This window comes from Molossus molossus, unplaced genomic scaffold (genome assembly GCF_014108415.1).
Source record: "Molossus molossus isolate mMolMol1 unplaced genomic scaffold, mMolMol1.p scaffold_m16_p_12, whole genome shotgun sequence".
NCBI classification, from domain to species: domain Eukaryota; kingdom Metazoa; phylum Chordata; class Mammalia; order Chiroptera; family Molossidae; genus Molossus; species Molossus molossus.
Genome location: NW_023425347.1, coordinates 53833005 through 53846320, shown reverse-complemented (window position 1 = coordinate 53846320; position 13316 = coordinate 53833005). Strand labels below are relative to the sequence as shown.

The 13316-nt window shown below is 42.0% G+C and overlaps 1 protein-coding gene across 5 annotated transcripts in view; it reads left to right on the top strand.

Annotated features, from left to right (window-relative positions):
• Positions 1-11569, top strand: part of PDE4B (phosphodiesterase 4B) — a 430432-nt gene extending 418863 nt beyond the window's left edge. For 2 of the 5 annotated variants that reach the window (XM_036257549.1, XM_036257550.1), the window contains 7 exons: positions 1166-1264; positions 1402-1566; positions 3294-3393; positions 5391-5545; positions 5661-5783; positions 6498-6680; positions 9575-11569. In XM_036257549.1, coding sequence (XP_036113442.1) covers positions 1166-1264; positions 1402-1566; positions 3294-3393; positions 5391-5545; positions 5661-5783; positions 6498-6680; positions 9575-9940 — 1191 coding nt within the window. In that variant the 3' untranslated portion in view covers positions 9941-11569. The remainder of the gene's footprint in view (positions 1-1165; positions 1265-1401; positions 1567-3293; positions 3394-5390; positions 5546-5660; positions 5784-6497; positions 6681-9574) is intronic. The other 3 variants (XM_036257551.1, XM_036257552.1, XM_036257553.1) reach the window with 2 other exon arrangements.
• The last annotated feature ends 1747 nt before the right edge of the window (positions 11570-13316 follow it).

The window sequence follows — 13316 nt, the reverse complement described above, 5'->3', positions numbered from 1 at the left end:
GGGGAATTGAATTATCCCAGAGGACATTTGGGGGGACTGTATGCCAAAGACCAGTGGGAAAATCTGAGCTGACTGGCAGAGCCGGAGAAGGGAGAGAAATTGACAGCACCAACTTGAGCCCCAGCCCCGACTGTGGAGGAAGGCACAGTTTGCACGTGTGCTAGGGATGCAGAGGTGACTGCTCAGGTCCTCTCCGCCTTGTGAGAATGAATGAGCTTGCTGGGAGCAAGAGGACATTCAGTGAGGCCTTCTGAAAGATATTAAAGTAACGTTGATTACACATTGGGCCAAGCCTCTAGGGAAAGCCTAGAACCCTCACTCCAGACAGTAATTAAAAATGAAATAAATTATTCCTGTAATCCGATCATCTTAGAATAATTCCACAACACAGGACTGAAGGCTGTTTCTTCCAGGTTTATCTGTGGCCCAAGAACTGTGGGATATAATACCTGCCTGGCATTCTTCATGAAGTTAGGGTCAATTTATGCATATTCTAGCAGCTCAGTCTTTCTGACCTGCTCCCTCATGGTAGAGGAGTAACTCTGAGATGGTTTTCTAGCTCTAATCGCTTGCAGCTACCTGTGAGCACATTGGTTGAGGACTGAAGAGGCAAATATAAGTCAGCAACTAAATTTATAAATGAAATATGCAGAAATTTGGAACTAGAATGAAGACACCTAACCTCCTAGATCATTCCATTTTAACTTTTTCATATAAGTAGAATGCTCTAAATAGACATTCAAAAGACCTAGCCAGCCATTGTCCAAAAAGTAAATAAAGCCCTGGACAGTTTAGCTCAGCAGTAGAGCATCGCCCCGCGGTCCAAAGAGTTGCAGGTTCGATTTCGGTCAAGGGCACGTACCTCGGTTGCGGTTAGGTCCCCAGCCCTGGTCAGGGTCATGCAGGAGGCAGCCAATCAATAGTTCAAGTTTTAACAATACAAGCATATCAATGTTTCTCTCTCTCTCTCTCTCTCTTTCTCTCTCTCTCTCTCTCTCTCTCTTTCTCTCTCTCTCCCTCTCTCCCCGCCCCCCCCCAACCCCACCCCTACTCTATCTGAAGATAAAAGTGGAAAAAAATATCCTTGGGTGAGGATTAAAATAAAAATAATGAGGTATGCAAAAAATACTGTTTTTATTCCTAATTCTTCTGATTTTGATTACAGGAGCTGGAAGACCTGAACAAATGGGGCCTTAACATCTTCAGTGTGGCTGGATATTCACACAATAGGCCCTTAACGTGCATCATGTATGCCATATTTCAGGTGAGTGCACAGGAGAGAATGTTGGCTCTTCCTGTGATTGACTATGACTTTTTCTATCTCAATTTACTTTTCTGATTTAGCTTTTCTTCATTTTTGGACATCCACTTATTTATTTTCTAATCCATTTCACAATATAGGAAAGAGACCTCCTAAAGACATTCAAAATCTCCTCGGATACCTTTGTAACCTACATGATGACTTTAGAAGACCATTACCATTCTGATGTGGCATATCATAACAGTCTACATGCTGCTGATGTAGCCCAGTCAACCCATGTTCTTCTTTCAACACCAGCGTTAGATGTGAGTAGTTACGGTCTCTTCTGCATACCTGCCCATCCTCTTTTAAAAGCACCACGCAACATGTAATATATTTGCTGAAATAATGTAATTAGATGATTGCCTACTCTTGAACTGGTTCTTAATTATGTGTAGCATCTATCAATTGGGTTATTAATATCAGAGTAACCTTCCCTTTATATTGCTTACAATTAAAAATTGTTTAATTATCTAGCAATTAACAAGACGCTTTATTTTATTTTATTTGTATTTCTTTTATCTAATGAGTGTCTAGTTCAGTAACTGGCATATAGTATATCCTCAATGGGCATGTCCTGATCTGAGCTGCCCACACCATCCCAAGCATTGTGAGGGATAGCACAGAAGCACAATAAAAAATGGTCTACATAGTTCCTGTTAGGAATAAGCATCCATAGGCTTATTTTCCAAGCATTCATAAAACTTATTCTATGGGATGAAGAAGAAGTAACTGAAAATCTAGAACTGAGATTGCTAAATATCTTGCTAAAAGGTGTCTGTGACTCCTTCAACAGATTACTGCATTTGCATGTACCAATATTAGCAGCAATGTGCCCGGCAGACCATGTTCTTCCTTGGCATATAGCCGTGGTGGTCGGGTGCTTCTGAAATGAGCAGGCTCACTGCAAGAAGGGACTGGCCAGCCTTTATCCAACTCCACCTTTACAGGTTCACTTTGGAAGGTGAAGGAAGATTAAACAGACCACAGCACTATTGCTTGGGTTCCATATTTTCCAAGAAGACTTGGGAAAGTGAGATGGAGCTAAGGCTGTTCTATTCCCCTTAAGAAAATGTTCTGTATAAGAATCAGAGTAGACCGACACTGTTTATCAGCTCTCCACTATTGTTGATAATATACCCACAGTGTGGACAGAAATTGTCCACGCGTGCCACGGATGTTTAGAGAAGAGAGTTCAGTGTGTCTGAAAGTGAGCAGATTGGTCTTCGTGGGAGAGGAGGAAACTGAGCTGGCATTTGAAGGGTCAGAAGATTTAGGTAATCAAAGAGGAGAAGGAAAGACAGTTCAGATAGAGAAAAACATTTTAGCCAGAAGGAATATATACCCAAATAATACTAGGTTTAAATCATTGTGTACCAATGTAAGAGGAGGCTTCATGACATGGCATGAAGGAGTTGAGCAGTGGGCATTAGATTGCTCTTAGAAATATTCTCAGATCTTGCCTGTAGTCAGCATTCAGTGGATAGGTACTAAATGAATGGATGAATGAATATATGAAGCCCTCTGACCACACAACAAATGTAGCTTTGGGAAATAATTTACTGCCAGTTTTATAAGTCTGGAATTTGGCCTTTGTTTTCTAAGTTACGCCACCTGGAAACATAGAAGTTTGTTATATCTCAGAGCACAGCCAGTCTGATTCACTTCTTTGACTCGTACGTGCTTGTGTTACACAAGCACCGTTTTGCCATACCACTTAGCCAAGAAACAGACATCAGGTACCATCCGATCACTCGCCATGACCATTGCACTAATGCCTTCCCGAGCCTCAGCCTGTAGGCCTGAGGGTGGCATGGGCTCCGGCCATCATTCCTTTCCCATGAGACCTACATTTAATTAAATTAGTCTATGAGACATTCTAAAGAATCAACAAACAGTCCTTCTCCCAACAAGATTGAAATGGGAGACTTTAGCACGAAACTGAGTAAGACAAAGGGGACATGGAGTTAAATGTGCTCCTTTTGCCCTGCAGGCCGTCTTCACGGACTTGGAAATCCTGGCCGCCATTTTCGCAGCTGCCATCCATGACGTTGATCATCCTGGAGTGTCCAACCAGTTTCTCATCAACACAAGTGAGTTCACCACTAGGACAGTCATCCGAGATCACTGTCTGAGTCACTGCTTAATTTTTTTCTCTCCTCATGTTTTCGTTATGGAGAATAATAAGAGTAACAATGAGGTAATCCTTCCATTCCACTCAAACTGGTCAGACCTTTCCTGGATACTGTGTCCAGTTTGGCAATATAATTTTTGAGCTGCATGGAGAACTCGCAAGGGGTCAGAGGGGAGCCATAAAAAGTACTCAATGTTTGGAAAATACGATATGTGAGGAAAGAATAACAGATGTGGAATTATCCAGTAAGCACAAGGAAAGGCTTGGGAATAATGTGAGAATGATTTTCAATATGATGCAGGGCTCTCACACAGAGTATGGTGACCCACTAGTGTCCCTCGCTCCTGAGGAAGCAGGCCCAAATATGAGATCTGAGCATGGGAACCCCCACACAGAAATAAGTCTGAAAAAAGCACTGGAATGGCTTTCCACAATTCAGGAGGAAGGGTCATTAAAAGCCTCACACACTCCCTTCCAGCGGCATAGGTTTGATAATGGCTCAGCCCATAGTCGGGAAGAAGGCTTGTGTGAACATCACAGCTGGTCAGTGTTAGGATCCCAAGCCGTACGCAAAGCTTTTGTCGTGCTCAGAACGTTTGGTATCCGTGCTAATGAAAATCCATGAAGTCTCTCAGTTAACGCACTACTTCTAAATGCCGAATATCGAAGTATTTTTTCTTGGGAGAATATTGGTTTCCTGTTGTCATGATTAACATCAAGTGCCGATGGTTTTATGGAAATGGTTGAGCTACTTGCTGTGGAAGAGTCCTTGTCATACTTTATCATGAGAATATTTGAGTGATCTAGGTGTGAGGTACCTTGTTCTTTTGTTTTTTGTTTGTTTGTTTTACTTTGTTCTTCCTTTGAAAGAACATAAACTTTGGGTAACTGCTTATCTATGTGGGCTCTATCCGCTGACATAGTGTAGGGTCATGAATCGACTCATGAATAGGCCAGTTACCTTCACACAGAAAAGTGGTCTTTCTGTTCCAGCCACCTACAGTGCTACAACATATAAAGCCATTTTGCAAATCTGTACCTTTGATCAGGGTGAGCAGGACAAGAATGCTGAAATGACTTCATATGTCCCACTGAGGATGTAACTCAAAGCACATAGTTAAAGCAGTGGTATGTGAGTAACAGCACGTGCAGTTAGTGACATATTACCATCACTTAGCTATTATTCTTGATTAGGAGAAGGTGTGATTTCATGAGTCTGACAACCATATTCTCCTTTGCAGACCAGGCTCTGCCTAAGGAAAGCTGTCTGATTCTTCTTTGTGAAAGGCAGGCTGCAAGCTGCAGTTGACACACTTAGATATTGCAATCTCTGTTGTGTAGAGACAGATGGCAGAAAATTTGACCTCAAGATTGTTCTAAAACAGTATTAATGTTCTGTTACCATATTTATTAAAAGCTCCATTATTTTAATGAAACAAAATTTTGCAGTCACACCATCATCGTCTTCGAAAATTCATAACTCACAATTGACAGAGCTAGCAAGCATATAAAAAAGTGAACATAGTTTGAAAATCCTAATACATTTGATAAACTTTGGTGACATTTTCAGTTCATTCTTTTCCAAAGCACAAAATGTGTGAAGACATAAAGGAAATTACAATCTGAGATAAAAATAGGATTTTGCAACTTGGGAATGCTTTTACCTAATGTCAATTCTTTATAAAGTGAAGAAGGAGAAAAAGGATTTTACAATACCATAAATTCTAATCAAAGAGAAGGCTTATGCACTAATATCTACGAGAAGCATTTTTTTTGCTTAGAAACTGATTCTATTTCTTTGCAGAAGAAGAACTGTTTCTTTAAGGGGAAATGGCATGTAGATCTTGGTTCTTAAAACTTTGAGCAGAACTAGATCTGATTTCACATAAAGGCAATGCCAACCTTTGAATTATACCCCCTTTGTTTACGAAGTCATCATTTTTTTCTGTTTATTAGATTCAGAACTTGCTTTGATGTATAATGATGAATCTGTGCTGGAAAACCATCATCTGGCCGTGGGTTTCAAACTGCTGCAAGAAGAGCACTGTGACATCTTTCAGAATCTCACCAAGAAGCAGCGGCAGACACTCAGGAAAATGGTTATCGACATGGTAAGACTCTAGCCCCTCTACTTTCCTCACGCACTTTTATCGTCACAGGAGGAGAAATCTCATTCTCTCTGACAAACTGAGCTCATTGAGCATTTTCATTTTCTCTTTACCCAAGGTGTTAGCAACCGATATGTCCAAACATATGAGCCTGCTGGCAGACCTGAAGACGATGGTAGAAACAAAGAAAGTTACAAGTTCAGGTGTTCTTCTGCTGGACAACTATACGGATCGTATTCAGGTATTTGAGGGAAAAAAGCCTTTGATTTAACACAAAGCCAAACCAAACCACAATTAAAAAATGAAAACAAACAATTTAGTTGCATGTCCTAGGTTATTACTACAGCTTTAGGCTTATTTTAAGGACAGACGAAGCACGCTAAGAAATAACTAAGAAAAACTGCAGCTTATTATCTAATTTCTGAGGAAAAACATAACCCTATTTATCGAATTGCTTAGTTCTAAAAATAAATGGTAAGATCTATTTGTAATAGGGTGTACGTGACTGCTGGTCCCAAAAGCTCATGTTTGGATATAAACCCCACTGACTCGCAGTTTGTTAAGTCTGTTTTGGTTATACAAATTGCCATCAGCTGTCTCTTTCCACAAGTGGAAAATATGAAGAGATCTACTTGGACTAATTCTTTGCATTTTTTTCCAAACTGAGGAAAGGAAATGGTGGCAGCATCTGACCTCTAATGTCCTTTCCAGTTTTTATATTCAATGACCATCAATTTAAGAAGACACACATTTTCCCTTTTGGGACTCCTATAAATGGTAAATAACCAATTCTGGCCAGCACCATTGTAATTCTGCTTTTTTGGTACACACACCATAATTATAATGCAACTAAAATGTTCTTGGGTTTGGTACCAAGTGTACTAGTAAAAGAGGGATAAGATGTTCTGTTAGTATTTACACCTAATTTTATGGGATTTCCAAAACTTGATTTCAGGTCCTTCGCAACATGGTACACTGTGCAGACCTGAGCAACCCCACCAAGTCCTTGGAATTGTATCGGCAATGGACAGACCGCATCATGGAGGAATTTTTCCAGCAGGGAGACAAAGAACGGGAGAGGGGAATGGAGATTAGCCCAATGTGTGATAAGCACACAGCTTCTGTGGAAAAATCCCAGGTAGCTAATGCAAGGTTTTCAAAGTTTTTTTGTAAGCTCTGCTGATTGTAGAACTGGAGGGTTCTATCGAGTTCTTTTCATTTATATATATATATATATGAAATTATAAGGATGCAACTACCCATTTAGTTCCATTATACTCATGACTCATTTGCCTTCTCCATTACACTCGATTTTATAGGGCGGAGATAAAGCAATCGTCAGAACCCACCAAAGTTTGAACTGTGTAGCCTCAAACAATTTAGACAGTTGTCTATGATCTTAGCAAATCCAGCTGATTGAACTGGACACTGAGGCCGCCTCCAGCTCATCCACCCAAATTTCTCCTAGCTCTGTCTTTACCCAGGGTCTCTACTCTTGTTCCCTACACCCCATTTTTGCTGTATCTTCATAATCAAGCACCAGAGGGAGTAAATTTTATTCCTACAAATCTCTTCTACTTCATAGTCCAAGCTCCATCCTGTGCCCCCTCCCAATGCTACATCTACACTCTGAGAACATGCTGACAACTGATTGTGTCCAAAGCTACAAATTGCCTGAGGACTGAGGACTTGGGACAATACGCTGGAGGCAGGGGATGCAGAAATGTCCCAGATAGCTCTAGCTGCAGAGAATGTGGCACTAGAAAGTGTCAATATCCCTACAAAGGCTTTAGGGCCTGGTGAAATGTTGTTTTTTCAGGACCACAATGGCTTAGGCCAGGTGGTCATGGTTGAGAATAAGTCTATAGGTTGTCCATAGTCTTTATCACAAAAATATTCAGAGTAATTTTCGTTCAAGTTTATCCTCTTTCCTCACTACCTGCTACCCCAAATTTGCATATACATATAATATCTGTATAGTACCTTTGCAGTTATTTTGTTGCTTCTTCAAAAAAAACTAAGCAAATGAGTTTAACACTGTGCAAATGCTCTAAAAGTCTAATATGCTATAAAAATGCACAATAGCATTGATTTAGGGACAGTTCAAAAAGCCTTAATTAGAACAAGATAGTATAGGCCCTTTTATTAACAACAGTGATTTTAAAAATATTTCTATCATGTCTATGCAGTTTTCCACACATTTTTCCGTACATTATCCTGTTTGAACCTCCCCACAGCCTTGCGAGATAGACACAACATACATTTCCCCAGTGTATCAGGTGAAGAAGTTGTCCTTTTGCTCCATGTCACCAGCTCTTTAGTAGCTCCTCTGCCCTCCACCCAAAGCTGTTCAGTCTCCTTCACTGTGGACAAGTCCACCGGGGCCATGACATTGTGGTCGGCTCTGGTGACCCCTGTCTGAATAATCTGGCAATAAAGCCCCTGATTAGGTGCTCTTCGGATTTGTAGAGCTCTGCCAGGACCGAGGACATAAGCAAATAGAGGCCACCTTTCAAAAACTGCTGAGCATTTAGCAGAAGCAAAACAAATGAAGAAAGGAAATGACCACATTGTGTTCAGCTGATTCAGTTTTCTCCAACACCTTGAGCATGTTTTTTTGAGGTCCCTGGAAAACACCTTGAAAATAGTCTCTAAAGTCTAATAAACACACAGAGAGAAGAAAAAGGGAGGTAAAGGAGTGGGTGGAAGCGAAATATCTGAATCATCTGCAGTCTAGTTCTTAAAACCAATGCAGATTAGAGATGCCCTGTTTTTCATGTGAATTCTATTTGTTAAAGCTAGGGAAGCACCAGAGAAAGGTGATGCCAGATAGATAGATAGTAGGTAGGTAGGTAGGTAGGTAGGTAGATAGATAGATAGATAGATGGCAAAAGAGTCACATATGAGTAAGATTCTTTGGCATGGTACAATTTTGATTTATTAAATGAATGGCCAAAAACTAGAATGTTAATCAAGGGAAGTTTCTAGTTGTGTAGAAAGGTAGCTACAGAGTGTCCATGCCTGCATACATTGCCCTTGCTCATCACCCTCTGAATCCCAACCCAGCATCTCTCCAGCTCCCCAGACCATGACAGGGGAATTCCATTCTCTAATTTAACTGGTGCCTATTCTTTCTCTCAACCTGTCCCCACCCCCAGGGTTTCCTGTTTGTCCCACAATGAAGAGGTCAGCACAAGGCCACAGCGGCAGCTCAAGCAGGATGCATAGCCCCTGTGTAAACCATAGCAGAGCCATAAGCCTCATATTTATTCACAGGAACCCTAGCACAGGAACTGCTTAATTGTTTTTATTTTCCCTTCTTTCTCCTGATGGAAATGACTGTGGGCCCTACAATTGCAGATGTGTCCACAGAGGGGATTTTTGTTGGTTTAGGAGCTTGGAGTATTTTCAGATGTTCTACCAAACTCATCTACAAACCAAAAGCATTCCTCAGAACTTGAGAAATTTCAGAGTAGCCAGGGGCTGGCTCCCCTTCATTTTGGAACAACAGCATATTTTCAAGTTACCAGGGAAAGAATGTTGAGTCAGAACTCATTAGACCTGGGGCTTCCTTCTTCTGAGAATGACTCACAGAATCCAAGTAGTGACAAAGTTATTCCCAGCCAGGGTTACATCCAGACTTCTTATCTGGTGCACGGAAAAGAAAAAGTTGTCAGTTATAGTGAGACGTGAGACGAACACAGGCTTTGAAATCAGACAGAGCTGGGACCAAGTGCCAGCTTCACTACTTACTGCTTCTGTGACCTCTGTCGAGATATTTAATCTCAGTGAGTCTTCGTTTCCTCCTTTGTAAATAGTGGATAACAATACTTATTTGCGGGATTAAGAGCAATCGCTTGTATGTTGCATCCAGTGCAGGACGTACCATGTAGAATGTGCTGAAATGATGGAATCTGTTATTATTGATCTCTCTTGGGTTGTTGTTACTTTATCTTTGCGTGGTAACCAGCACAGCCTTTTTGCAAGGCCCAGTCATAATAATAACAGGTGTGTAACCTTATTTTTCCCCAGGTTGGTTTCATTGACTACATTGTCCATCCACTGTGGGAGACCTGGGCCGATCTGGTACAGCCTGATGCTCAGGACATTCTGGATACATTAGAAGATAACAGGAACTGGTATCAGAGCATGATCCCCCAGAGCCCCTCCCCACCCCTGGATGAGCAGAACAGAGACTGCCAGGGGCTGATGGAGAAGTTTCAGTTTGAACTGACCCTGGAAGAGGAGGATTCTGAAGGTCCTGAAAAAGAGGGAGAAGGCCACAACTATTTCAGCAGCACAAAGACACTCTGTGTGATCGACCCAGAAAATAGGGATTCTCTGGGAGAGAATGATGTAGACATTACTACAGAGGACAAGTCCCCGATCGACACATAATCTCCCTCTCTGTGTGGAGATGAACATTCCACCCTTGACAAGCATGCCAGCTGTATGGCAGGGCCATCCCACCTTGGGGGCCGAGGCCTGCACAGGACAAGGGCCATATGGCTTTCCCAGTTACTTGAGTTTGGAGCCAGAGCGCAAGACCGTGAAGCAAATAGCAGCTCAGGAAATCCCACGGTTGACTTGCCTTGCTTGCAAGCTTGGTGGAGAGCTGAAGCTTTATGTGGTCCTGGATGCCAAGTTCAGATCACGACTAAATGGCTTGAAAATAGAAGACACAAAACTGAGAGATTTTTCTGCACTAAGTTTCGGGAATCTGTCCCCACTAGTGACTGAGCTAAATAATACGTTCATTTATAAATCTGCTCACCTGTCCTTCTGTCTGCCAACCTGTGTGCCTTTTTTGTAAAACATTTTCACGTCTTTAAAAACGCCTGTTGAATACCTAGAGTGTAGTATCAACTGCTACACAGATAAGCATTTGAAGTTGATATAGTACACTTTTTTGACTCTTTCTGGGAAAAAAAAAAAAAGGAAAGAAAACGGTCTTCCTTCTTTCTTGGGCAATATCTTTCATTTCACTACAGTTCCTTTTGCAAATAGAAAGGATATGCTTCTAACCACACTCTCCTTCTTCCCCTGTTGTCCCTTCCGGCTCCACGGTCGCCCTTACAACTTATCTCTGTTTGCCTGCTTTGAACAGTATATTTTCTCCTCTGGAGTTTTATATGTTTGCTGTCAACAGGATAAAGTTGAACAAACTAAAGGGTAGGAAGAGGGAGTAGTGTAACAGTAACAGTCTGCAGAATTCAGCGTAACAAGGCAGGGCGTCCTGTTGTGTCCTGAACCCACACCCCTGGGCGTCCGCAGCCCGTCCTGCCCTGTCCCTGCCTGTCCCCCTCCACGCCCACACCCAGTCACGTCATTTTCCATTCAGTGCTGCCATCTTCCTCGTGCACTGCCTTCAGCGCTCACACCTCCGTTTCTGTTTATAACCGTGTATTTATTACTGTATATAATGTAATGTTTTGTAAGTTATTAATTTATATATCTAACATTGCCTGCCAATGGTGGTGTTAAATTTGTGTAGAAAACTCTGCCTAAGAGTTGCAACTTTTCTTGTAACGTTTTGTATTGTGTATTATATAACCTGGACATCGCTGAGAGAGACACACGGCCCGCGGGCCGGGGAGGGCCCTGGGCGTTGGCGCCGAGGTCTGCCCTTTCTCGTCTCAGTCGCTAATACTGCGCATCCCCTTTACAAACCAGTTTTGGAAACAGGATTCTCACATTAGATACGAAATGGTTTATACTGAGCTTTTACTTTTGTATAGTTTGATAGGGATGGGGGCAACAGGATGTGGTTTTCACCCGTGTTCTATCCGAATCTGTGTGCGTACGCAGGAGTTGGGTTATAACTGGGCTCTACTATAATTGTGGCTTCGGTTTAAAAAGCAACACTACATTTGCGCACAGATGGTTCTTCTGAGTGTTCCCAAACTACTGACTTTGAAAAGAAAGCCGCCTGCCTGCCAGGAAGCGGGAATGTCGTGTTCCAATTAATTACAAAAAGAAAACAATAAAACAATGTGAATTTTAGAATAAAAATGTGAACTGATGTAGTAAATTATGCAAATGTGAAGCTTCTGATAACACTTGTTAGGCCTCTTACTGACTTCAGTCTCCGTCTGTAAAATATATTTCATGCTTTCAGTTTAGCATTGTGACTCATAGTTAAAGAAATGGCACAAATGTGCATGACCAATGGGTTTGTATGTCTATGAGCACTGCATTATTTCAGGTGGACATTTTATTGTTTTCAAACGTTTCTCACAATGTATGTTATAGTACTATTATTATTATATATTGTGTTCAAATGCATTCTTAAGAAACTTTTCTATGAGGTGAATAAACAAAAGCATGATTAGATTAGACTGTAGGCCCAATTATTTCGGGTAAGTTCTGATGTATCAAAAGCAAATCATTTCTCTCCTCTCTCCTATCCCACCCCACAAAGAAAACCAACCACTTTGCCTGGCCAACATCACAACCACAGTTTCAGAATCTGTGTCCAAAAAGTCCCCTAGCTGGGAACATGACACATTTTTCTTAGCAATTGTTCGCCCAGCTCAATGGTGCAAGAAGGGAGCTGTTGAAGGAAAACGAACCCCCTGTATGAATCTGAAGAGTTTATCTACTAGATCAAGAAAGGGAATCTCCAGCTTGTCTGGGTCCTCTAGAAAAGTGACTCATAGAATCACTGAGCATTAGCTTAATGTAGTCAGATGGTCGCATCGGTCATTTGCCACGTGAAGACTCTGAGGTGCAAAGAGTCCTCAAGCAGAGTCCACAGAGCGCTGGTTGACACCGTTTCCTCGATGACCCATGGAGTCTCCTATCGATCATGTGACTAAGCTTTTCTTTCTGGAAAGAATTGTGTGAATCTCATAAGCAAAATACTTAAATGCCTTGTTAAAGTCAGCTTTAAAAAAAGCTTATGCTGAGAAGTGTGTGTGTGTGTGTGTGTGTGTGTGTGTGTGCGCGCGCGCATGTGTGTGGAGGAAGTTTGCAAATAAGAACCAGTGGGTGGCCCCTGATATTTTCACCACAGGTTAGTGGTTTATGAACCAGTAAGAGGGTCTGCTCTAGAAGAAGTCACCCAGTAAACTGTATTTCTTCAGAAAGGCAATTGGAGACGAGCCAGCACTGCACAGGCAGCTCGCCTGCTAGTTGCAGAGCCTGTTCTCGGCTTCGCCGGCAGCCCTGATTTCTGATCGCACCCTCCCGTCTCTGAGCTTTTACTGATTAAGTGACAAAAGCGCATTGGTTAGACAGGCCACAGGTGTGGCTTTTAAAATGTCTGCAGCTATAAATATGCATAAATGTTTACAGGTCTGTTTCTATAGAGAATCACCTGAAGAGTCACAATTTTTAAAAATATGGATGTTTGGGCCCCATCCTCAGTTCACATTCATTTGAACTGGTCTTGGGTAGAGCCCTGGGTATCAGAGTTTTAGAATTCTCCCCAGGTAATTCTCATGTGTAATCGTGAGGAGACAACCACTGTTCCAGAAGAGAGAAATGTGCTTGGAGCTCAGGCTTCGTCTTAGGCCATTTGGGCTGCTGTAACAACAACAACAAAAACCACAGGTTAGGAGGCTTCAAAACAATGGAAATGCATCTCTCACAGGTGTGGAGGCCAGGAAGTCCAAGGTTAAGGCATGTTCACATTCTGATGAGGGCCCACTTCCTAGTTCATAGCCGGTGGCTTCTCGCTGTGTCCTCCCATGGTAGAAAGGACTAGAGAGCTATTGGGATCTCTTTTATAAGAATATTAAGCCCATTCATGAGGGCTCCACCTCCCTTAGGC